Here is a 25,751-nt window from a genome sequence, read left to right on the forward strand (position 1 = left end):
TAAGGCGAGGCTGACCGTGCGACTATCAACCAAATCAATATGTTAGACGCCGCGAGGCAGAGGCCCCCGAGATGGCACATAAGTTTGACCTGGCGTTGTCTGCTCATGAAACGTTGGGGAACTTTGACCTTTTCCTTACAAGACAGCCTAAAAAGCGTGTGTTGTGACAAATTGTCTCTGCTTAATCCTCGCTGTCTATATTTGTGTTTCATGAGAGCGCATGGCGCACAGAAATTTTCAGTCATTCCTCTGTTCTCTTTCTGTGTGGCGAAGCCTGCTACAGTTGTGTTTACAAGCGAGTCCTGAGCCTCATTCTTTAAAGACGAGCACTCCCTTGGACACCTCAGCTGCTGGATCTCAACGGTTTGCGCTTGTTTGGGTTTCATTCAAAAGTAAATTACATGCCCTTCACTGTGCTTTACCGTCTTCCAACATGCAGTGTACCTTTCCACCGTCAACATGCTGAGTATGGAAATGAAGTACCTACTAACTGCTCTGAATTATTTGCGCCTCCTTTTGTATTACAAATAGTTGGACCACCTTCTGAGCATTGTACCAGTGAAGCACTGTTTAACCACTCAACCTCAACTGTTGCTTAAGTATCTCTCAACAATAGTGCTTGAAAAATTAGCGAGGAGAATGATTTGCACTCAAAATCTTCCTGTTGAGCAACAGAAGAAACACTACTGCAATTGTGTGAAGAGGATAATTAACTCTATCAGTAAGTAAAACTATGACAACACAGTAAATCATAATGCTCCTGCTAATTACAAGGGTGTACGGATATGTCATTATATATGAGAGCAATTAAATGACTACTAAACGCTAATGATAATTAAATGATCATGTTTCCCCACCAACCCACCACAGCATCAGCAACACAAAGCACACATCAAATGATGCTGTATCAATGAAATAATAATCCTAATGCCACTGCAACCACAATAATATATATTTAAAATAATACATCTCAAAACTGAGCATTATCACGTGTTTGTAAACAGCTCTAGGATCTCTATAGATTGTGTATGAATTAATTATCAGATTGAGATATAGAATAATAAACATTTTTTTAATAGTAGATACAATGAAATATGATTTAGATACTTTATAGACCCTTTCCAGGAAATTACTTGCTGCAGCAGCCACATGTACAGACAGTATTGTAAGAATAAAATTAGACTACAAAATTGAAAGTAAAAAAATATGCAAATAAAATAAACATAACAATAAACACAATTCCCCATGTTCATTATGTGTTATCAATATTTAATATTGTACAATCAGAGCATACATATTGTATCTTATATGTATATGTATTATAGCTATTACAGCTACACAATATAGCGTTTGACTTCCATGTTATTAAGTAATAGTCTATCAGTGATTGTGACCATATTTGGAGGCTCAGACGGGGCGGGGCGAGCAGCTCGGTCCCACCTCTTATGCAAATAAGGAGGCTTACCCGGATCTACTACTGCAGATATTTGCCAGGCCCCGCCCTGCACTTTTGTCGTCTTATAACAGGATTTCTCACTGGCGCGAAAAAACGCAGTGCTCGGCTTCTCTTCCACGGCACAACTGTCTGCTTCTTATTTGCTATCTTTACAAGAAGCAGCTCTGGGGGAACGACACGCAACAACTCAATGACCTGCATTTCGCCTTTCGGTATGTAATATGAAAAGTAATACTGTACAGGTATATTGTGTAAAGTTTCACAGCAGGTCGTTATATGGACTGAGGCAACTGCAAAGCCGGTTAGTTGAACTCGTACAGTGTATTCTAAATATACATAGAACCTTACGTAATAACCATAGGTAGTTTGATTTCATCACAGCAAAAATCTACGATTTATTTAGTTTGTGCAAATGCGGAGTCCGCATGACGTTAATGACTGTGATATTCCCCTTCAGGATAAAAAGGATTTCACGTGGAATAATTAACCCCAAAGAGGACTTTTGTTATCATTCGGAACAATGGAGCTGGACTGTTACCAGCACTATTTCTTCGATGACTTTGACACAGACGAGGATTTCTACAAGTCGACTGCACCGAGCGAGGGCATTTGGAAAAAGTTCGAGCTCCTGCCCACCCCTCCCATGTCGCCCACCCGGACTCTTCAGGGCGGGGATGGGTGGATGTCGCCGGGAGACAAACTAAGTTGGCTGTCCAAAGTCCTGGGTCAGGACGACGACTACGAGGGCGAGGAACTGTTCGGCAACCTCAGCTCCATCATCATTCAGGACTGCATGTGGAGTAGTTTCCCTTCCAGCAAGCAGCTGGATAAGGACAGCGGCAGGCAGGCGCCACCGCCTCAGCGACCCGCAGCTCCCCCGGCTCCACAAGTCCACACGAGGCCGAGCAAAGCACAGTGCCTCTCGGCCGGCACTCACATTACCACGTCGGCGGCAGACTGCGTCGACCCCGCGGCTGTTCTCACCTATCCGACAAGCAGCAGCAGGAAGCCGGCGTCGTCTGGCACGGAGTCTCGGACCGACTCCTCTGGTAAGGGCGCAGTCTGACCCCATAATTAGAACAAGCATTGCATAACTGTGCGGTTCAGAGGTTGGTTCGGGCATATAACGGCTTGAACAGAACAATTCTTCTCCGACAACGTGTCACATGCCTCTTCTGGATGTTTAAAAACCGCGCCCGGGTCACTTTTTTTGCATCATTTCATCACTCACGTTGCAATCAGATGCGCCATAGGGGCGGACAAACAGAGCTTTGTGATTTACGACTGTATGCTCCACTCAGCAGCACACTAAACTTTCAGATGGCGTCCTACTGCCATCAAGTCCCCTCATTACAATTGCTGATGAATGCTCCTTGTGGTCCATGACAAAGGCTTGAATTCTTCTCTGCTCCAATGCCCTACAGCAGCGTTGGGGGAAATAGTGATGTGCTTGCTTGGCTGTGGAATGCACTTCCTCATTGCCACCTTTTTTGGAGTGAACAATAGCAGCTGTATCTACTGCACGTATTCTGTGAAACATCCTGGCAATGTGAAATAATTCTATATATTTTTCTATGTGATCGCAGATGACGAAGAAGAAATAGATGTTGTCACTGTGGAGAGCAAACACAACCAGGCCAGACTAGCAAGTGTCCGTAAACCAGTGACCATCACAGTCCGTGCAGACCCTTGCCCGAAACGCTTCCATGCATCCGTACACCGGCAGCAGCACAACTATGCGGCACGCTCCCCGGACAGTGGGCCAGAACCTGATGAGGATGATGATGACGATGATGACGATGAAGAAGACGAGGAGGGGCTCCAAAGCAAACGTATGTGTCGGACATCCAGTCAGCCCACCTCTCCGTCAGGAAGCCCCTTGAACTCTGACGCGGAGGACACGGACCGCAGGAGAAACCACAACTACCTGGAGAGGAAGAGGAGGAATGATTTGAGGTACAGATTCCTTGCTCTACGGGACCAGATCCCGGGTCTAGAGTCAGCCAAGACCCCTAAGGTAGCCATCCTGACCCAGGCCACGGAGTACCTCACAGAGCTGCAAGCCAGAGAGAAGCGACAGCTGCAGGAGCGCAAACGCCTCAAAGCTCGCCAACAGCATCTCCTTCGCAGGTTATCTGCACTGAAGCGGTCTTGAAACTTCCAAAGAGACCTTTAAAGCCATTTTGATATGACAACAGGCCCGATATAAGCCGCTTGGAATACTCTCATTTAACAGTGGACTGCAGCGGACTTGAACCTGTCATTGATTGATAGGAGGGTGGTTGGACCTTATGAGTGTGCGTGGTTCATATCCTGTTTTTTTTGCACAGTTTCAAAAAGCGAGGGTAACACAGCATATGTTTGTAGCTATGACAGAGATATTGTCTAGTATGATTTTTTTTGGAGCGGAGAGTGTGGAAGTGGGCCGAGATGACTTCATTCCATCATTGCACATTCATATCGGAGTGAAGCGTAAACAAGCCTTTGCTGTGTACGCATGATGAGAGTGTGAGAGCTGTGTTTTTTTTTTTGTTTGGGTATTTTTTGTGCCGCTGTTCATATTTCTTTGTAAATAATAGCTTATTTCTCCTGGTGGGGGAGCAAAACAAAAAAAATCAAGGGTCATCACAAAGCTTTGCTGTTTTGTATGATTTGCCACCAGGCATTGTGGAGCGTCTATTTTGTTAAGAAAACGTGGAAAAAAAGCAAAAAAGTTTGATAAGTAGCACTGCTGTACTTTACACTCACATGTCACTTTGCCACCTCAATGCATCTCCTGATTTTGTTTGATTCTAAAGCATGCTCAACATTAAATTTTTATACCCTATTTGCAAACAACCAGCATTTTGTCTTTTCTCACATTTTTGTCAATATAAGTCTCCCACATGTAGATGTAAAGAAGCTGCTGTAAGACAGCTCATAGAAAGGCAAATAGCACCAACCGGTTGGTTTCCTGTCTCTAAGTCACTGGCGGTGTGTGCTTGTGTAAAAAAAGAGCGTTACGTTGGCCAGCTGCTGGCCTGCACAAGGTTAGACTGAGCTTGTCCTTGAGACTTGCCCTTCACGAGCCTACGCATGATACTGCTGAGGATCCTCCTCTCTGCAGTGGCTGCTGCATGCTGGGCACTTCATGTTCTCTCACCTAAGTGGTTACATACGCACACATATATATTGCACTTTCTGTATCTTTAGAACAGTCCCGTGGGTGTGGCGATGATGTGGATCAACTTTTATTCCTCACCGTACTACACGGAGCACACACGTCTCCTAAAGTGGCTTGTTAAAATATATACTAGAATTTTATATTATTGAACCGGATGTCTTTTTTTTCCGTCTTTTATTAGATGGTTTGTTACGAGGTGACCTGTTGGTGGCTTTGCATGCTTGTCGCTGTTTAATGAGCCAACTTATTGTTATTTGAAGGAGGAACAGCTGTGTTGGAGCGCAGATGCTTTCATGAAACTTCAAAACATAACTGATATCCTGCCTTTATTATACGTGGATGTGGAATCGATCAAATCCACTGGTGTTTAAAGTGCCTTGATAATCTGCATTTGGGTTTTTTTTTGTTTGATAGCGTATCATAAGTATATAAAAATTCAACATGACCTGCACTGCATCTGAACATTATGACAAAGGACTAGTATATATCAGAATACACATAAAAACTTGTGTCTTTAATCCTAACCAAATACAGTTCAGCTTTTTTGTAAAATGAATAAAATAATCATGGTTGCTCACACAAGAAGACATATTATTGTACTATATTTTGCATACACATCCATTTTCTGGTTATGAATCATTCATTAGTAGCGATGTGTATATCCCGGTGAGGATCCACTCAAGATAGCAAATCCATGCTGCGGTTGCGCCCACTTGTCACCTAAAGTCATATTTGTTTGGCTTGTGTCCAACAATGGCATAGTTCAAATGACCCGGTGTGAGTATTCCTCGAGCTCCTGTGTCAGTGACCTCGCTGACGAGTCCCGGCTAGTTTGTGGAATTCTGTCAGTTGTCTATTAAATCCAGAGCAACTGTTTTTGTTCAGGTACATCCTGACAGACGAGATAGGCACTCCCTGCGCTCTAACCGTCTCACACCTCCCTTTTTGTCATGGCTGCATTTGTAGTTGGTATTGGCTTGAGTTCTCCATGCATATTTTCACCCCTCGGGACACAGTTTCAGAATAAAGTACCCCTGAGTGCTATTTGCTGATGTTTGTATAGTCACATTTTTCAACAGGAAATCTCTGTTAACATACCTGTATGAAAATTTAAAAAATAATAATTAATAAAAAATCACAAACGGTGTAACAGTGATGTAGTGGTTAGCCTGTAGGCCACACAGTCAGGACATCAGCAAGACCTGGTTTGATTCCGCACTTGGGCATCTCTTTGTGTGTTTTCCCCGTGTATGTGTGGGTTTTCTCCGGGTATTCCGGTTTCCTCCCACATTCCAAAAACATGCTAGGTTAATTGGTGACTCCAAATTGTCCATAGGTATGAATGTGAGTGTGAATGGTTGTTTGTCTATATGTGCCCTGTGATTGGCTGGCGACCAGTCCAGGGTGTACCCCGCCTCTCGCCCGAAGACAGCTGGGATAGGCTCCAGCACCCTTGTGAGGATAAGCAGTACAAAATGAATGACCTGGATTTACATTGTTATGGGAAAATGCACCAGTTTTCGTTCATTTTGTTTTTTTTTTAAATATAAATGTGAACAGAAGCAGAATTTAATGTGTCCATAAATCTTTAATCTTTCATTTTATAAATGATTTATTACATTGGTAAGGCTCCAGCATAGCCCTGCGACCCTCATGTGGATAAGTGGTATTGAAAATGGATGGATGGAATAACACAATAGATTATTGTATTACCTGATGACCCTGAATTTGCACAAATTGAAATTCTGCCTAAAGTTACCCAAAACTTTGTTGTTTTAAAGTCCAGGTTAATTTGACAATTTGCATTTGTTTCTATAGAACACACAAATGGAAAGAATTGCTCTTAATCTCAGGCCGCACAGTGGATTAGTGGTCAGCATGTTGGCCACACAGTCACAAGATCCGGATCCATAAGCATGAATAGTTGTTTGCCTATATGTGCCCTGTGATTGGCCGGCCACCAGTCTAGGGTGTACCCGCTGGGGGAAAAATGGATGGCTGGATGTTACTCTCTGCATTGGTTGCCAGTGCATCACAGTATACGTAGATACAGGGAAGTTCTACTACATTTTCCAGAACCTTTTTATTTAATCAGAGATCTTAGAATATTGCCGCAGGATTTCCTGCTTTCCCCAAGAGAAGCTTTGTGCCCCACAATCAGGTAATACCAGCTTGTGCAAACATCTATCACATTTAAAGCATGAGCTATTGCTTCATTTTGTTACCAGTGGCTGGACGGTTTTGACTTTTACAACACCAGGAAGTGAATGAAAAAGGTCAAGTGTCAAATGTTGGGCTGGTATGAGATCTTTTAACGATGCAGTCCAAGTTAGAAGGTTCTGTTATGAGATATTATGACTGGTTCATATGTGCAATGACACTGTTTTTCATTCTTTTCAAAAATGAGCTTCCCGTTCACTAAAATGTACCCAAACACTTGACACCCCCCTGTGCGTCTACAATAAGGGAGCCAGAACCAAACATATCTTAGCTCTGCCGGTTCAACTCTACCAACTTGCTAAACCAGAATGTCGGCTCTGAAGTTTAAGCCTCGCCCACACAGAACTTCCAAAGTGCACATGTTAACACTATTACACACATCTAGAACCTATGTGCCGCTTTGACATGTTTAATCTAGTCTACATCTGTGAACCACATGTAATCACTTTATGCACACACAGCTTTTTACTTGTAGCCTTGCTTTGCTTTTGACCATGACTGGGAAGTAAAGGAGAGCAAAGTGACATAGTTGCCTAAATACACAACTGCGGGTCTTTGGCTTGACCTCAGTGTGTGATCAGGGTGGGACTGTTGGGATTTGATGAGCCTTTTGTACTTCCTTTTTACATACTCTGTTATTTATCTTGCTTTTCTTTGGATTGAGACCTCTTCAAGACTACCTAGGCTAGTGGTTCTCAGAATGGGCCGGGGTGCAGCTCATTTTTTGTTGGGGCCCACAGTATATTCAAAGAACACAAAGCCTGTAAGCCCACATTCAAAAATGACAAAGGTCACGCGCCACCTTGAAAAGAAAAAAAGTCAGCACAGCAGAGCACGTATGATATATGTTCATCTATAGGATGTGAAATTATTGTTAATGACTTGAATTCCTGATGAGAAGATGCATACAGCAGTGTTGTCACTCTGCGTGCCCTTCTGACGCCATCTTGATCCAGTTATAGCACTTGATGGAGACTTATGCATATCCATTCATTCATTTTCTACTGCTTCTCCTCACAAGGGTCGCTGGGGTGCTGGAGCCTATCCCAGCTATCTTCAGGTGAAAGGCAGAGTACACCCTGGAATGGTTGCCAGCCAATCACAGGGCACATATAGACAAACAACCATTCACACTCACATTCATACCTATGGACAATTTGGAGTCGCCAATTAACCTAGCATGTTTTTGGAATGTGGGAGGAAACCGGAGTACCCGGAGAAAACCCACACATGCACAGGGAGAACATGCAAACTCCACACATTATTATTATTATTTTAATGCTATACAATGATGTCCAGATCGGAACATCAATTATTTTTAATTGTACTACTCATTTATATCATACTCATATAACTTATTTTTGTGTATTGCGGATTTATTTGCCAAGATGCTCATCAATTTGTGCCATAGGCACTTTAACGGAGGGAGGAAACCTAGAATAACACATGATGACACGTGATCATTAACTTTCACCTGCTGTACAATTTAGTCATGCAATACCCATTTCTCTCCTGACACATCGAGTTAACATTCAGTGTACCTGTGCATGTAAAACAGGGAAGCTAGGCCTTTAGAAGCGATCTTTTGGGTCTTCACTCTCACCAAGCCATGATGTGTGTTGATAATATCAACTTTACCTTTGCAGGCTTTTGAATTGAGCAACAATTTCTTGGAAACAGGGAGGATAACGTTTTGCAACATCCGCTAGCTTGTGATGAATCTTTTACCTCTGCAGTTTAACAGAAAAAAACACAAGCCAATTGAGCAATATTTCCACCATGTTGACTGATTGTCTTCTACCTGGGCTGGCTAGCATTGTGTGTTTACACAGTGGGAGGGGTTGGGGGGGTGAAGGAAGAAGAACCATAAAGCACTGCACTGCTTTGTGATTCTTGGAGCATGCTTCCTTATTGCTGACCTCCATTTGCCAAATATAGGGCACACGGAGGTAAATAGGTTGATTTAGCGGCAACATCTAACATGCTGTGTGATATAATGATAGCATTTAATAACTTCTCATTTTGCGGTGATGCAATGATTTGTCCAGGTTACATACTGGCAGTAAGAAGAAGTTTTCTTGTCCTAAAACTTGCTCAACACTCACACACCCTTCCCTTTATTCTATTTTCAAGAGGCTTGACCGGCAAGGAAGCTACGGGAAACACAAGCGGGAAGAGATGCTGATGGGCTTGCGAGGTCACACGCCACACAGTCACACACGTTTCAAGAAACTTTCTCTGGTCATACTCTCGCTCTGCCTACTGACCCACATTCCAGCTTGATTGTGTCACTGGGACTGAGCCGGCAGCCGCCACTTGCTGGCATGCGAGCTGTAATCTTTATCCCTCGTCTTACCGTTTCTCCCTGTCTGCCCCGTCCTCACACTCTTCTTGTTGTCATCTATTTTATTGACTTCCTGTCAGATAGCCGCAGTTTGTTACCTCCCAGGTATGTGTGTGTTTGCTGATCTGGGTCATGCTTCTGTGCTCGGATCCTCCGTCTGTGCGTGTCCCTCGCTCTCCCCACCTAAGGTCAGCATTACATAACAGTGATGATTCTGTTGGAACAGAGTTCCTCTTTCCCTCCACTGGTGTTATAGTGGTGTTTGGCTTTGTGAGATGGCATTCAGGCAAAAGGAACACGCTCAAGCTCACGTTTTCCTATTTTAGCACCTCTTGGGCTTTGTTTGGATGTTTGGGACTTTCCAATGTCCACGGGTATGTTATGTCACTCAGCCATTCTATCTATCTGGTCCACCTCTTAATACATGGTTAACATTATTGGTGGTCTTTGGAGGTGTTTTAATAGCGGGTTCTAAATGGGGACTAGGTGACTCCCATTGTATTGTTAGCTGCCTTGTACTAGCAGTTTTTTTTTCTTTAGAGTGCACAGATGATGGGCAAAATTCCCCCTAAAAACATTAAAATGTGTGCACTGAACCTGAAAACACAAAAGCAATATTGCTGAGGAAAGTTCAATATAGGCAAGCACGAGTACACGATCATAACAACAATGGTGGACGACAACGCTGCTGAAGATTTGCATCCTTTAGAGACACATTGCTTGCAAAAGTACAGCACTTTATGTCTCCCAAACTCATTCTTCTGTCAAGTTTACATGGATTTATGTCTGTTATATTTATTTCTAGCCCCGCAATATGATGTTAATGCATGTTGGTGTCACAGTCAGAAGAAATGGGTTTGAATCTCTTTTTGTAGTTTGCATGTTCTCCCTGTGATTCATTCACTTTCTACCGCTTTTTCCTCACGAGGGTCACGGGGGGGCTGGAGCCTATCCTAGCTGTCTTGTATGAATGTGAGTGTGAATGGTTGTTTGTCTATATGTGCCCTGTGATTGGCTGGCGACCAGTCCAGGGTGTACCCCGCCTCTCGCCCGAAGACAGCTGGGAATTTCATTCATTTCATTTTCATTTTCTACCGCTTTTTCCTCACGAGGGTCGCGGGGGTGCTGGAGCCTATCCCAGCTGTCTTCGGGCGAGAGGCGGGGTACACCCTGGACTGGTGGCCAGCCAATCACAGGGCACATATAGACAAACAACCATTCACACTCACATTCATACCTATGGACAATTTGGAGTCGCCAATTAACCTAGCATGTTTTTGGAATGTGGGAGGAAACCGGAGATCCCGGAGAAAACCCACGCATGCACAGGGAGAACATGCAAACTCCACACAGAGATGCCCGAGGGTGGAATTGAACCCTAGCTGTGAGGTATGCGCGCTAACCACTAGACCGCCGTGCCGCTCTGGGAATTTCATTATGTATAAAATAAATTTCTTGAAGCAAATAGCGGTACCTACGGTTGTGTATGCCGACATGCTTTAGCCAATAAATCCTCCCTTGCATGTATACTAATACAACTAAACTGTACATGTTAAGAGTGTTAGCCAAGACTATGTAGCCATACAATGTCAATGCAGCAGACCGATCAACTTGTCTGTCTAATCTGGTGATAATCCTAATCCCGTTAGTGTAAACACTGCTGCCATCTGTGACTACAAACACCATAGCGGTCATTATAATGAAGCCGTCAAAAGGTCTCCAAGGTGTCACGCTGCGTGAGCTATCAGGTTGGAAATAAAACCCCTGACCTTTGCTTATAACAATCATGCTGAAGGTGGTCGGGTTCTGTAGGTGAGATGGATGCAACAAAGACACTTGGCAGTTAGGGTGAGTAACTCGTAATTTGTTAGAGTTCACAGAAACAAAGAGGAGCAGTCGTTTTCTCTGTCTCTGGAGGCACAAGATAAAGTTTAATGCGGTGTTGGGACCTTGTACACCACCCACCATGGTGGATAAGCAAATGATACACAGAATGGGTGACTAGTACACACATGCATTTATGACTGCTCATCAGCATTAACTGGGCACATGAATAGGTACAGCTGCACTGTGCAATCAAATCCAAATTGGTTTTACATGGACAATAATGCTCTTGTTCTGACTGGCACTGTTGGAGAGGATTTCATATAAAAAGGTCATTGTAATTGTCACATTTTTTTTAAAAGCAATGCATCAGAAGTCTTTATCATACTTATCTACATTGCATTGATATTTTGTCTAGAGGGGACTAGACTACGTCATTGTCTAATTGGGTGAAACTGACCTTTTTGGTTTGTATCATAAATATGCAATATTATGTCATGTTTTTACATTTTAAAGGCTCCGGGTTAGTGTGCACTGATTTTAAACATAATGTACACATCATTGTACATCTGTATGACTATATTGATGAACAGATGTGTTATAATGCCACATCTGCTATTGTAGTAGAGGTCCACCATTCCTATTTGCTATAGCTATATTGCATATTTTTTCTTCTGCTTTTACTTATTCTGTCTTATTCTCAACTGGATTGGTCGAGGCAGATGGTGACCCAACACCAAGTCTTGGGTCTGTTGGATGCATTCTCCAGTTTGTGGGGAGTTTCTCCGTCACCTCTTGGAGCGCTGTGATTTATAAGGAATGTGACCCTTGTCAAGACAGTGTTATATAATGTTGAACTGCATTCATAGGTGCTTTTATTTCACTGCTACAAATGTGAACGTGACATATTTTTCATACCTTCATCTTATGATCATCCTTGGTGTTTGTGCTTCAATGCATGTTGATAGACTGGGGTAATTTTAAGGCTCATTAAGTCATTATATTGCAATGTCATCTCATAGTGACGTCAAACGATGATTGTATTCATGATTTGCTAAACCTCGGGACAAAATCCTTACACACAATCACAAAGCCTGCCAAAGAATTCCAAAAGATTGCAGTGACAGCTCCTGCTAGCGCCACCGCATTTTAATTTTACGCTGCACACATTACATGTCATCCATATGGCATTTGAGTAAAAGTCGTAACTCTTTTTATATTGTCATTTAATTGGGGAGAAAGTTAGGTGAGACGTTTGTATTACATACTGTCAAAACAGGATCCAGAATGGCACGCTCATTTTAAAATATGAATAATATAAATAATCCGTCTCCAGGTCAAATGTGCTTATAAGTGTACATGCAATGTTTACGTGAGATCTTGACATTCTTAACAATAGTATGTGTAAAACAGTAGGTCTTCTCCATTGGTTTGGCTCATTTCTTGAAATTTCCATTTGCCCATACAGTCTTACACTTCAGCACTACACCATAGCTCCCTTGCAAGAACTCATACAGTACCTCTCCCAAAACTCTTCACTCATGCTTCAAAACTAATTTCTTCCCAATATGAACTGTCAGGGTCAAGCTAGTCGAAAGGCAAAAGGCAAAGTCCCACAGAGGCCACAACGCGTGCCACCCAATGTGACGTCCTCCCACATTCCAAAATTATGCATGCTTGATTAATTGGCGAGTCCAAATTGTCCATAGGTATGAATGTGAGTGTGAATGGTTGTTTGTCTATATGTGCCCTGTGATTGGCTGGCGACCAGTCCAGGGTGTACACCACCTCTTGCTCAAACTCAGCCCGGATAGCCTCCAGCATGACGTGCAACCCTAGTGAGGAAAAGCAGCATAACGAATGAATGAATGAAACAAAAGTCCTAGGATCACATGTGACCAACATGACGATGTTGTTTTGGAGGCGTGACTTTTTAGTCAGACAATGTGCATGTTACATACGCCGTATAGCAGTATAGCATCAGACTATTCCCTGAGTGTTTTATTGATTTGTGAAAGAGAGACAAGGCCGTAACAAAGTAACAGAACCATTAAAAAAACTTGTTGCGGAGGCCCGAGCAGCAGTTGGACTCGCAGCCAGCAGATGTTCCATTGTTGTGCTCGGTGGTGTAAAGTTGCCTCAGCTGAAGTTGGGACTTTGCTGCATCTTTTGAATGTAGGCCCATTCACTGCTCACCCCCCCCACCCCCGTCTGCACCCCCAAGCTACTGAGGGACCGGATTTGCCCCTCCCCCCGCTCCACTTTAACCCCCTGCAGACCTCATCGTTGTCCCACCACAACCATTAAAACCTTTAAAGTCCCCCACCCCCACAAACACACAAGGTATCTACTTTGCTTGTGTCTTACCCCCTCCGGGTAAGGCCTAATCAGCCTCCCCCTCTTCACCACCACCACACACATCAAAAGCCAATGTATTGACCAATTACTGCATTGTGAGACTTTAAGGGAGAGTATTTGCATCTATATGCATTTGAATGGTACAGATACACTCTTCAGCCTATTCAGTATTTTTATCAGATGCGCCCAACGTTAACCTCGTATATCTGTCTGCGGTCATCAGGGCCCACGGGACCACCACATTGGATCTTATGTAATAAATAACCCCCTACTGTAGGACCTGCGTAAAGCACGAAAACAGAGTCAGTACACACTTCCTGTTTTTGTGTTGAGCCAAATGGAGACAGGAAGTGAGACAAACTGCTGTTCTGTGACTTTGCCCCACAGACACCAGTGATACTGGAGGCTTGGCGGGACAATCGCATTTGTGGAAACCAATGAAAGCAAATCTAATTAAGTCACTGGAGTGCTCAGTGGATGCTTTTAGTGGTCCGTGTTAGCCGTGTGACCTTCACGTGGTTCCTTTACCTTGGCGGGGATGATCCACATCTCATGTCTCAGCATCACTTTAAAGAGTGTATCAGTGTACGGGTTCATTAGGTTCAAGTCAAATGAGTTTATTTTTTCTTATAGTATTCATTGTCACACACAAAAAAAGATGTTATAACAAGTGATAAAGCGATTGGAGTCTTGTATGTAACACACCTTGGCCAGACCACTGTTGTGTTTTTATGAATAAATAATCAGAAAGCCTGTTTGAGGTTTTAATAGCCATTCACTGTCTTGCCTTCAGCCCTCAGGGTGTGTTTTGGGGGGTGGGGCCTTGATCAGGGGTAAGGGTACACTCTTTGTTCTGGTCCACGCCACTCATGCCTGCCTTTGTCTCCTCCCACAGAGAGAGCTTTATCTCTCAACAGTTTCGCGCCACAACAGGAAGGCGGGTATTGGTACTTTCCCCTCCTCTTCTCTGTGGTACATTTGGTATTGGGTTTCCAAGGAAACCGGCTTAGTTAGTAGGTGAGCCACTTCTGCTCATTCATCTCTCTGTTATGGTTTTTTTTTCATGTCCTGCATTTCCCGCCACTCAGGCCTCGGTATGAAGAACGGAGCTTCGCGCCAAAATGCCGGCGTTATTTAAATCAGCTACGTGGGTGCGGCCCAACCGTCTCCGTGTCCTGTTAACCCCCTGTGAGCTTCAACCGAGCTATCAGAACACAAAGGGAGAGCCAAGTGTGAGCAGAAATATTTGTTACACGCAAGAGAAAAGCATGTGTTCGCTCATGTTTCCACAAACAATAGAACTCTTCTCCGACTGCTTGCCTGTAAATAACACTGCGATATCCATTCTGTAATAATAATACGTTTCATGTGTGATAAAGTGAGGCGACTCGGGAAAATATTCAACTCCACAATGCAGTTTAAACATACACATGACTGCAAAATCACCCCTTGTCTCTATTTGTCTTTGTTAGCAGTCGGATGAACTCAAAGGGTGTGAACTCTGCACTGAGACGGTAAAGACTGGCCTCTCATCTACTGGCCTCTAGTGGCTACTAAGGGGAAATGCAGGAACTTGAAGCCCCTCCCACTTTGGTGACTTCACTGCTAGTGAAAGCGGTAAGAAAATATACTGTATATACAGACACAGCTCAATAATTACAATATATTTGAAAATGTAAATTATTGCACCAGTTCAAGTAGAAATGTGAAACTATTCTTGATATTTACTATACACAATGAAATATTTATTTATTTTAAATACATGCTAAAAAAGTATACACATCAATGTGCATAGTACTTTATATGGTGTCATTTACCAATTTTACCATTTATCTGTTAGTTGCTCACAGAGAGGCAGTGGTTCCAGGATGTCCTCTGCAACATTACTGTCTCCAGCATGTCCCCATGTCCCAAGACACACATAGTAGAAAAGGCCATGATGCTGTTACCTGAGGTGCAAATGTATATTTCTTGTACACTTGCATGTAGAAGCTGTCATCTTTTATAAAACGGTCAGTGGCTCATAAGTCCCGCCTGTGTGCCTTCAAAAAATGTTTTGGTTGATGACGGCCATGTTTTTCCAGCCAATCTTGCTCAAAATTTACACACATAAACTTCTCCCTAAGTGTGTGTGCCAAATTTCTTTGCTGATTCAGTGGGTGTTTTGTATAAATTACACCTCAAATTGACACATGAGGTCAAACTTACATGAATTCAAAAGCTGTATTTCCTACAGGCAGCACAGTGGTGTTTTGATTCTGCGCCAATTGCCAGCCAATCACAGGGCACATATAGACAACACTGACACTCACATTCATACAGACAATTTAGAGTCGCCAATGAACCTAACTTGCATTGTTTGAAGTGTAGGAGGAAACTGGAGTATACAGAGAAAATGTGGAGAACATGCAAACTCCACATAGAGATGCCCATCCATGTGGAGATTCGAACCCAGATATTCCGGATCTCATTGAATGATGGGAAAATCAACCTCTTCCATGAAAGAACCACTTCTTGAGTCATCAATGTCTGCTCAGCATCATCTACACAGAAAGCCATCTGTTGCTTTTAAATGATCTGTTTGTGGTATTATAAGTGAGTATAATACATTTAAGATCTTCAAAGCACAATCAACACTTTCATCTTGGTTCCCTGGATCATGTACCTGTTTCTGAACTGGTGCTTCATCATGCAGGTGTACCTATTAAAGTGCCTTGTGAGTGTATACTGACTGTTGTCATCGTGACCAATCAGATCCAAGATGCGGGGGTCCCGCCCAGCCAAGTCTGGCTCTGTGGGTGTTGCCTGGCAACAGCAAGTGCTGCTCCGTAATTCAATCGTTGGCGCAAGCCTGCAGGGGCTCACATAAGATGAGGTGAGATGAACAGGCACTGTGAGGATACTCCATTTCCCACACTGCTGATCAGCCATGCTGAGAAGTGGAAGTAATCACATTGATAAGTAAATGCATCAAAATATCTCAATAGATTTTGTCCATCTCATGAAGGTGAAGGTATTGCACGCATCGTGACACAGTTCTGCTTTGAGACACCGATGTACACCGTCCAGTCCGATGCTCTGCTGCTCCTGGGAATTATAAACCCCAAGGGTTAAAAAGGGAGGACGTCCCACTGACTTGAAGTCAGTAGTGTGTGGAGGAGAGAGGAAAGGGAAGCATAGACGAGCCGGATGAGGAAGAAACCGCTCACGATGCTGCAGGTAGGAAGAACTGTCACCATCTTTGATTGATGTTATTCTTACACATTTGATTCCATATCCAGATCTGGTCCACTGCGGTCTGACTGGATTTACTTTGCTGAGTGCATGGGAGCTTACCTCAAAATTGTTAATATGCATGAGTGACGCAGCACTTTGGCACCAACTCCTGGCAGACAGAGAGCGAGAGAGAGAGAGGGAAGGAGGGAGACTACACACACATTTAAAGACGTGTGTTGTTGCGGAAACAAGTGGGCAAAAATGAACGGCGAAACTTTGACTGTCAGCGGACAGAACAGAAACTGTACGAGTAGCAGCTGGGAAGATGCTGGCAGAGTTGGGAAGCCCTCTACTCCAACACGGAAACCTCAACCTGTAAGTACTCCGACAGCAGCATACGGTTGTCATGGCAATGTTTTCCTGGTCTCCATTACAATTTGGGGAAGTTAATTGCTAACGAAAGCAGAGAAGATGCTGATTCTCAAGTGATTGGCAAAACAGGTGGGTTCTTGTTTCACATCAGCAGGCTTTTGTGCAACATGTTGATGCAGTTCCAGGCCTCTTGCAGGATGCATGACTTTTAGTACAAAGTTTGTTAATTCAATAGAAATTCTGCAAACTGTTTTCTTGTTGGGCTGCACGGAGGTCGAGTGGTTAGCGCGCAGGCCTCACAGCTAGGAGAGCTGAGTTCAATTCCACCATCGGCCATCTCTGTGTGGAGTTTGCATGTTCTCCCCGTGCATGCGTGCATGCGTGGGTACTCCGGTTTCCTCCCACATTCCAAAAACATGCTAGGTTAATTGGCGACTCCAAATTGTCCATAGGTATGAATGTGAGTGTGAATGGTTGTTTGTCTATATGTGCCCTGTGATTGGCTGGCGACCCGAAGACAGCTGGGATAGGCTCCAGCACCCCCTGCGACCCTCGTAAGGATAAGCAAAGGAAATAAATGAATGAATGAATGTTTTCTTGTTGTCTTGTGTACTTTGAGCCCCCAAAGGGTTAAGAGTGTCAGGAATTGTGGTATGTGCCCTTGGAGAGGAGAAGAAGTGTTTTAGATCACTGTCACCTCTGCTCTGCCAGCCCAACAACAACAAAATGATTATTGGCTATAGTGAAATGTAAATGTGTTGACTAAACCAGTTGACAACCTTGTTTCATTCTATCATCTTGACCTGTGTACCTTTTCCCTTCCCAGCCCAAACCGGAGTACGCCATCACCGTCGCCGTGTCGTCACGAGTCCTCTTCAACATGGAGCTGGAGCAGCAGATTTATGAACAACAAGGCATGGAGGAGTATCTCAAGTATCAAGTGGAGCATGAAAGTGAGCCGTTCAGTCCCGGTCCTGCTTTCTCCTTCGTCAAGGTCAGAGAGACACTAGTCTGGTATCACCCAGCACAAATATACACTCACTAAATCATGCTACCATTGTACATACTGGAAGTGTATGACAATACTGGGATGATACCACGTCTGACTCGCCCCTAACTTGACGAGTCTGCTCCGTGTACAATCGTCCCTCGCTACTTTGTGGTTCTACTTTTGCAGCTTCACTCATCATTGCTTTTCAAAACTATATAAATGAATAAATAATGCTGTTTTGTTGTTGAATATGGCCAAATATTACATTTTAAGCAAATTAAGTCAGTGTCAGTTCTGTTCCGGTAATGTTCAGTGAGAACATTGACTGCAGGTTTGGATTATCTCCAAACAGGAGCAATAATAAACAATAAATCTGGTATTCCAAGAATACAGCAGAGCTTATCAATTTCACCACATGCTTGAGTCTTCTATAACATTTGTTAATATTAGCTGGATCAGCCCACGCACTTTTCATGCTGTGCTGGCGTTGCTGCTAATTTACACTTTTCCCTGGCAGAGCAAGTCTGTTTAACATGTCAGGGCATCTCTGTGCATAATATTATTTGCCCAATTGGATAGGTAAAAAAAAAAACTATTCTTGATCAGTTGAAGCACCACTGGAGAATGTTTTACATGTCCTTCTGGAGGTGTTGCATACATAATAAGGATTAAAGAGCAAACAAACACATGACGCCGCCTCCACTGTGTGTTTGTATATTTTGCGCCAAAATGGGTCTTGGTCGTGTTCCCAGGCTCTGGAGGCTGTCAACACCCGACTGCGGGATCTCTACCCTCAGAGCGAGGAGCTGTTTGATGTGGTGCTCGTGACCAACAACCACGCATACGTGGGCCTCAGGCTCATCAATACCATCAATCATCATTGTGAGTTATACAAACACACACACACACACACACACACACCAGTACTGAATTAAATATTCTGAGATTACAAAGATAATATTTGATTGACAATGTCATAAGACACAAACTTCCAATGAGATGCACAATTCAGGTCATTAAGGCACACAAATGTATATGTACAGTATGTGTTGCATCCGTTGGTAAACAGGAAAGTCGATTGCTACGCTCTTTATTTGCAAATCTGCTCTTGTGGACCAATTCCCAGTCTGCTGTATGGTTAAAATTGGGTCCTACGCCACATAATGCCCCACAGGGGAATTAAAGGGAGTTGAAGACCCCCACACTCATCAGACCCACTGGTGTAATCAAGTCAAGTGGAAAAATCTGCACTACTGACTACAGTATAAGATCCCAGGCTTTGCATGTCACGCTGCATTCCTGCTCCCTTCTAAACATCTCAACCCTTTTCCACCAAACTGGTTCCAGTACGGCTGCACGGCGGACAAGCGGTTAGAACGCAGGCCTCACAGCTAGGAGACCCAAGTTCTATTCCACCCTCGGCCATCTCTGTGTGGAGTTTGCATGTTCTCCCCGTGCATGCGTGGGTTTTCTCCGGGTACTCCGGTTTCCTCCCACATTCCAAAAACATGCTAGGTTAATTGGCGACTCCAAATTGTCCATAGGTATGAAAGTGAGTGTGAATGGTTGTTTGTCTATATGTGCCCTGTGATTGGTTGGCGACCTCTTGCCCGAAGACAGCTAGGATAGGCTCCAGCACCCCCTGCGACCTTCATGAGGATAAGCGGTAGAAAATGAATGAATGGTTCCGGTACTACCATAGCACCAGTTCCTAAGTCCCGACTCCTGGTTCTCATAGCAGCTGGTCTATGGTTATTGCTGGTCTATACCCAAAAAGGGATGCTGTATAAGACCTTGTTTATTGGTGGTTCTAGACCCACCCTCAAAGTAAGATTCCTCATTTATAAATGGAATTAGACCCCTTTCGGCTTGGTTTTTTCGCATTTTCCTACCTCTATGCACAATTATTACTTTTTGACCTTGGAACTAAATCTTTGGAGATGGGCTTCATGTGTCATACTGCTCCTTTTCGGATATTTGGATACTGTTGTCGAATACGGATACTGTTGGGGCAGAATGACTCAGTTTGTAGAATGGTTGCGGGTTTGAGCTTCCCGTGATCATGTCGGACTAATTGGGCATGATACTGAAACTCCTGAAGCTGCGTCATCAGTAGGTACCAGTGTGAAAGCGCTTTGAGTCCCTTACAAGTGAAAGACCATTCACCATAACTGGTGAGAACACATTGACAGTAATTGATATTATTTTCCGATTCTCTTTCAGGCTTGTTCATTGAACGCTTCTGCATGACGGGAGGAAACAGTCCTATAGGTTACTTAAAGGCTTACCACACCAACTTGTACCTTTCTGCTGACTCCACCAAGGTTCGAGAAGCTCTGGAAGAAGGTCAGTGCAAAGCAAAGTGTCTTTTTGACACATTTGAACTGGTGGCAGTAACAAAAATACATTGTTTTTCCTTGATGTGTGTTTCAGGTATAGCTGCAGCCACCATGTTCACTCCAGAGAAGATGAAGGAAGTATCAGAGACTCAGCTGCGTGTTGCTTTTGACGGTGATGCTGTCCTCTTCTCAGACGAGTCCGAACGCATTTTCAAAGCCCATGGATTGGACAAGTTCTTTGAGCATGAGAAAGCTCATGAGAATAAGCCTCTGGACCATGTAAAGTATACACATAGTGCACTCTTATGACCAGAAATGTATTCACCATAAATGTCTGATACACACTAGCAATTAACTACAGATAGCATGGTGCCGCTTAAAAAATTATAATGAAAGGATAGCATATTACTTAGCATAGCATAGCATAGCATATTAAGTTGAACACCCACAAAATTGGCCAATTGTGCTCATTTTTCCGCCCTTTGTATTGAGTTGTGGACTCCTATAGAGCAGCTACACACAATAACATGCACAGAACTCTTTCTAGATCTTCCTGAATCTGCACCTATTCAGCGGTATTTTCTTGGCTTTCCAAAAGGTTTGTTTCGATTTATTCCACCCACGTCCCGCCTCCGGACACACCCAATCTGCTGTGATTGGTGAAAACTGAAATCTTCACAGTATTCTTCACAATTTTATGAGAATAAAGTCAAAATAATCATAGTAGTCGTAATGTAATTGTTAGAGGCACACTGTAACATTATTTTCTTAACGTTATTTTCTTAAGTCATAACATCATAACATCATAACAAGTTGGAAAATTAGGTTGGGGAAATAAGTTCTGATATTAGAATGATCATAATAGTACAAGAAAAGGGTTGTCATTTTACAGGGATAAAAACTATAACTTACAACAATTAAGGTCATTTTTTATTCCATTCTATTTTCACTGTTCAGTACTTACAATACAAAGTTAATAATTGCAGCAAACAAATGCCCTGTTGAGTCTAAAAACAACCATAAAATGTGTTCCGCTGCATACACTTCCACTTCCAGCAATACCACTAAAATGCCACAAGGTGTCAGTATTGCTAAGAACATTTCCTCCTTCACTTTCATTTTGTGTCGGTTGAATGCCTTCAAAGGGTTCAGTAGTTTTACTCAAGTTTATTCCAGATGTTATGTTACTTAAAACACTGAATGTACATTTAGTAAAGGTTTTACTAAATAAGGATTAAGTTCTCCAAGAGAATTTGTCAAACATTGTCACACAGTGGAACATGCTCTATTTTGAAGGCCTATTCCCTCCCAGATTGGAGAAATTCATGTTCCAGCAGCTAATGTACATATGGCAACATTCTATATCTGTGTAGTGTATGTACAATTGCATAGCATTGCATTAGTATACATTATTGTACTTCTTTCACTGAGCTCTTCCGTCTTGCTGCAGGGCCCACTGAAGGGTTTCCTGGAGGCTTTGGGAAAACTACAAAGGAAGTTTTTTGACAAAGGCCTGCGCATGGATTGCCCTATCCGTACCTACCTGGTGACGGCCCGCAGCGCCGCCAGTTCCGGTACCAGAGCCTTAAAAACTCTGCGTTCCTGGGGCCTGGAAATCGATGAGGCCCTCTTTCTAGCAGGTGCGCCCAAGGGCCCCATGCTGGAGAAGATCAGACCGCACATTTTCTTTGACGATCAGATGTTTCATGTGGAAGGTGCAGCCGAGCTTGGCACAGTGGCCTGTCATGTTCCTTACGGTATTGCTCAGAAAGTTGCAAAGAAATGACATTTTCATTATTTGAACACCGAGAAGCGGGGGAGTTGAAAATGTATGCATATTATTTTACTTCTGTTAATAATCATCTTGTCAAATTCATGTCTTGTCACATTGTATGTTGAATTTTTATGGTCATGAATGTCGGTGGCATGTTATTATTGACAATTCATGTATTTTACCACTATAAATTTGGCACAGTGGTTGAAAGAAAAATATATACAACAGAAACCTCACAGATTTGATATGTTATATCACACATTTATGATAGTTGTTTCTCCTGTCTTATTTGGACATTTACTTGCATGACCTACACCTTAAGTAAATAAAAACAAGCGACACCATCAGCTGCAGTCAATCATGATCACCGACAAGAAGTTAATAGGAACCATTAGCACTACTTTTTTGGGTATCCTAACTGTATGATGGACAGGTGATCAGTCGAGAGCCTGCTTTGACCCTGGAGAGAATAAGCAACATGAAAAAAATGAATTGCGGATTGCTGAGATTTTATTGTGATTTTCGTGTGAACACCTTTGTATGAACAAAGGTTCTCCTGTTTGAATAACTAATAGTTGTATCCGTTTGACAAAAAAAAACCTTTGGTCTCAGATGATCAATGCAACGAGTCCTCCAACAGTCGCACCTGCACTGGCCACAGCTGCAGAGGCAGTGCCTGACAGACCAGCCATTCCTACGGTGAGATGTAAAACACTGCATTGTAATTTGTAACATAGCTCAGTTTTGGTGAAAACTGACAATCAAAGAATCTGCATGGTAACAAAGTATTTTAATAATATAACCACCAAATATATCACATATGTGAAATATAAGTTAAAAATAAGCCTGGAGTCAAAATTAGCTAGAGGAGGAAGTGTCGTAATCACGCGCATGCTCAGAACCGATTGTTTACATTAGTTTTTCTTCTTTCCGAATGACTTCCGAAAACAATTTTCCATGAGGCATGCGCAGTAAAGCGTAAACATCAACATCACGTGAAAACGACTTCTTGCGAGTTTTTCGTTCGTCCAATCTTGAAATTTAGTTTGAATAAAAAAAACTAACTTTCCGCAGCAGTCCAGTGCCGATTGCTCGCCTCCATTTTTAAATTGAACGTCTCGAGCTGCATGTTACGTCATATCTGAGCATGCGTTGAAAGAACGCACCCGGGATACATTTAAACAGGAAAAGATAAAATTCCATCTTGCTAATACTTTATAACTAAACTCGCTATATATAGATATATTCCTTTTACAATTTTGACTTATGAATGGAGTATAGAAGTGTTTTGATTCTGTTCCACAGATGGCGGTAATGCACATCGAAAGCTGCTTGCCAACCGCCAATAAACAACAGAAGAAGAAAAACGCCGCCTGAGTGGGTGCAATATAGCTGTCACCCCTGTGAATCCGATTATATATTCATTCGGATTGGCACTTTTATTTCGGAATGTGGTGTATACAAAAGTAAAATTATTTCCGTTTGAGCAAATAAACTGATTGCAATTGGAATATTTGGGTCAATGTATACGTGGCTCACCTTTAAAGTCAATCAAAGCTTTACAAAATGGCGTTTACTCTTAATTTTGTTAAGCAACAATACTTTTTGGTGAAAATTGACCTTCTACTGCTGATTACTCAACAACAGAAAAGATAGAATCAAACTATGTTTACTTAATTACTGTACACCGCCTATGTCTACAGTATGGTCAAATTAATTTCTCAAAATGTATGAAGCAGTTATAATTTTGACTGCAAACTGTCATCAATACTCTAAAACAGCAATTGTACTGCTTCTGGAGTGTGACATCATATTATTGTATTTACCAGCAGACTGTAAAACAGCCACCAGGCTCCCCGCTGCCACCCCACCTCCATTAGCAATGGCCGTGGTTGACATCATGCCTGCAGCATAGGATCCTGCCGCTATCCCAGCTGAGGTGAATCCGATCGCTCCAAGAACCACTGGAGCCACGGCAACCGAAGCACCTGGACCAAAGTGAACCATTTGTGAAAACATATTAGTATACTGTACGTGTACCCAATTTGCTTCAGAAATACCACAAGTTCTTATTCCATCATTTTACCTGCACCCGCAGCAACAGCAAGAATCGACACTGAAATACACACACAAACACTTTAAGACCAAGTGCTCAAATTGCCAGTATTGTAGTATTGTATTACATCTAATGATATTGCAGTCTAAAGAGAGGTACTCACACAATCCCATGTCGTAGATGATTTCCGTCCACTTCAGCTGTGGATAGAGTTTTCCGTCAGTGGACAGTTCTGGAAAACGAAACTTAACTGAAGAGGGCGTCATTTCACCCAGTTTCGTTTCTCCAGAATAGATCCAATCCATTCAAGTGATTGGAATTCCGGCTCTTTTTAGGGAGTCTAAAAAAAGAGCCGCTTCTTCGGCTCCCAAACGGCTCTTTCTTTTAACGTTTTTTTCCTACCAAAATACTGTAAGATAAACTTTTAATGTAAAAGTGTACTTATATAAACGTAAAATGTCCAAGTACTTACACTCTGACGTTTTGAGATTTCAATTCATGTAGCGCAGACAAAAACGTCATTTCCGGTTACATGAATGACTAGATAAAAACATTGTAGTACTATCTCTTCACAGCAGAGGGCGACAGATACTAGCAAATGTTCATAATACTAGTCTTGAGTACCACCTGTGGAACAAAATAAGATGGTGGGCCTTCCGGTGGAACATTGAATTGATATGGGTACTCTCTCACACAGTGCTTATAATAAAGAATAGAAAGTATCACTAAAACTGAGTGAAAACAGTCAATGCAATAAGCCATGTCTTTGTCCGAAACAGCAGCTAGTTTGCATTAAGGGGTTGTGTTATACTGTCCAGAGGGGGGAGGTGGGGATTTCTCCGTAGAATGATTCCTTTGGTCTTGTCCATACTGTAGTAGGCCTCATCGTTATTGGAGATGAGGCCCAAACTCTGCAAACTCTGTTGTGATTGATGCTATATTTTGGCACACAGTCGTTGGTCAGCAGTGTGACGAGCAGGGGGCTGAGCACACATCCATGTGGGGCCCCATTGGTCTTGGAGTTGATGCATGTTTGTAGCCTCCATGTAAGAAAATTCAGCACCCTGTTGCAGACATATTGGATTATATAGACTGATATATAATGTGTCATTTGTTACAAACTACAACCTCAATAATAAATCTTTTGTTCAACAACTACCTCTCTGACAATAGCTCTCACAAAAAAACATTGCTTACCCCCCCCCATTAGATTCTAACTAATACTGATGTGAAACTCTTCTAGCAAGCTTGGTTATCTCACAACCCGCAGGAGTGAAGAGCAGCAGCTATTTCCGCTCCACTTTCACAACAATTCTATAGGCGTGTGCTTCCTTCTTGCACGGTGATAAAACACAACTTAACCGAGATTAATTAACATCTATCAGTGTGGAAAAAGGTTATAAAGCCATTATTAAAGCTTTGGGACTCCAGCTATTATCCACAAATTGTGAAAACATGGAACAGTGGTGAATCTACCCAGGAGTGGCCGGCCACAGTGATGACTCATCCAAGAGGTCACAAAAGACCCCACAACAACATCCAATTTAACTGCAGGCCTCACTTGCCTCAGTTAAAGTCAGTGTAAGAAAGACACTAAACAGAAACGGCTTGCATGGCGGTGTTCCAAAACAAAAAAGA

The 25,751-nt window shown here is 42.8% G+C and overlaps 3 protein-coding genes across 4 annotated transcripts; 2 read left to right on the top strand and 1 right to left on the bottom strand.

Moving 5' to 3' along the window:
* Window positions 1-1,419: 1,419 nt before the first annotated feature.
* Window positions 1,420-4,311, top strand: LOC131139932 (protein L-Myc-1b-like). Its single transcript, XM_058089868.2, has 3 exons — window positions 1,420-1,668; window positions 1,914-2,505; window positions 3,043-4,311. The coding sequence occupies exons 2-3, from the start codon at window positions 1,977-1,979 to the stop codon at window positions 3,609-3,611; spliced, it is 1,098 nt and encodes a 365-aa protein (XP_057945851.2). The 5' UTR covers window positions 1,420-1,668; window positions 1,914-1,976; the 3' UTR covers window positions 3,612-4,311.
* A 6,567-nt stretch (window positions 4,312-10,878) lies between these two features.
* Window positions 10,879-22,416, top strand: LOC131139934 (cytosolic 5'-nucleotidase 1A-like). Of its 2 annotated transcripts, XM_058089875.2 has the most exons (10): window positions 10,879-11,031; window positions 14,838-14,982; window positions 16,120-16,240; window positions 16,373-16,584; window positions 16,647-16,956; window positions 17,780-17,947; window positions 18,697-18,826; window positions 20,168-20,290; window positions 20,378-20,562; window positions 21,734-22,416. In XM_058089875.2, exons 5-10 carry the CDS (start codon window positions 16,843-16,845, stop codon window positions 22,067-22,069), a joined length of 1,056 nt encoding a protein of 351 aa, XP_057945858.1. In that variant the 5' UTR covers window positions 10,879-11,031; window positions 14,838-14,982; window positions 16,120-16,240; window positions 16,373-16,584; window positions 16,647-16,842; the 3' UTR covers window positions 22,070-22,416. The 2 variants fall into 2 exon arrangements, with proteins under 2 accessions (XP_057945858.1, XP_057945855.1); XM_058089872.2 differs by lacking the exons at window positions 10,879-11,031; window positions 14,838-14,982 and having other exon boundaries at window positions 15,525-16,240.
* A 133-nt stretch (window positions 22,417-22,549) lies between these two features.
* Window positions 22,550-24,411, bottom strand: LOC131139938 (interferon alpha-inducible protein 27-like protein 1). Its single transcript, XM_078796116.1, has 4 exons — window positions 24,277-24,411; window positions 24,144-24,173; window positions 23,884-24,045; window positions 22,550-22,751 (listed from the first exon to the last, which is right to left on the bottom strand). The coding sequence occupies exons 1-4, from the start codon at window positions 24,377-24,379 to the stop codon at window positions 22,666-22,668; spliced, it is 381 nt and encodes a 126-aa protein (XP_078652242.1). The 5' UTR covers window positions 24,380-24,411; the 3' UTR covers window positions 22,550-22,665.
* Between the last annotated feature and the right edge of the window lie 1,340 nt (window positions 24,412-25,751).

This window comes from Doryrhamphus excisus, linkage group LG14, assembly GCF_037039965.1.
Source record: "Doryrhamphus excisus strain RoL-2023G ecotype Guam linkage group LG14, RoL_Dexc_Guam_v1.1, whole genome shotgun sequence".
In the NCBI taxonomy this organism is placed as follows: domain Eukaryota; kingdom Metazoa; phylum Chordata; class Actinopteri; order Syngnathiformes; family Syngnathidae; genus Doryrhamphus; species Doryrhamphus excisus.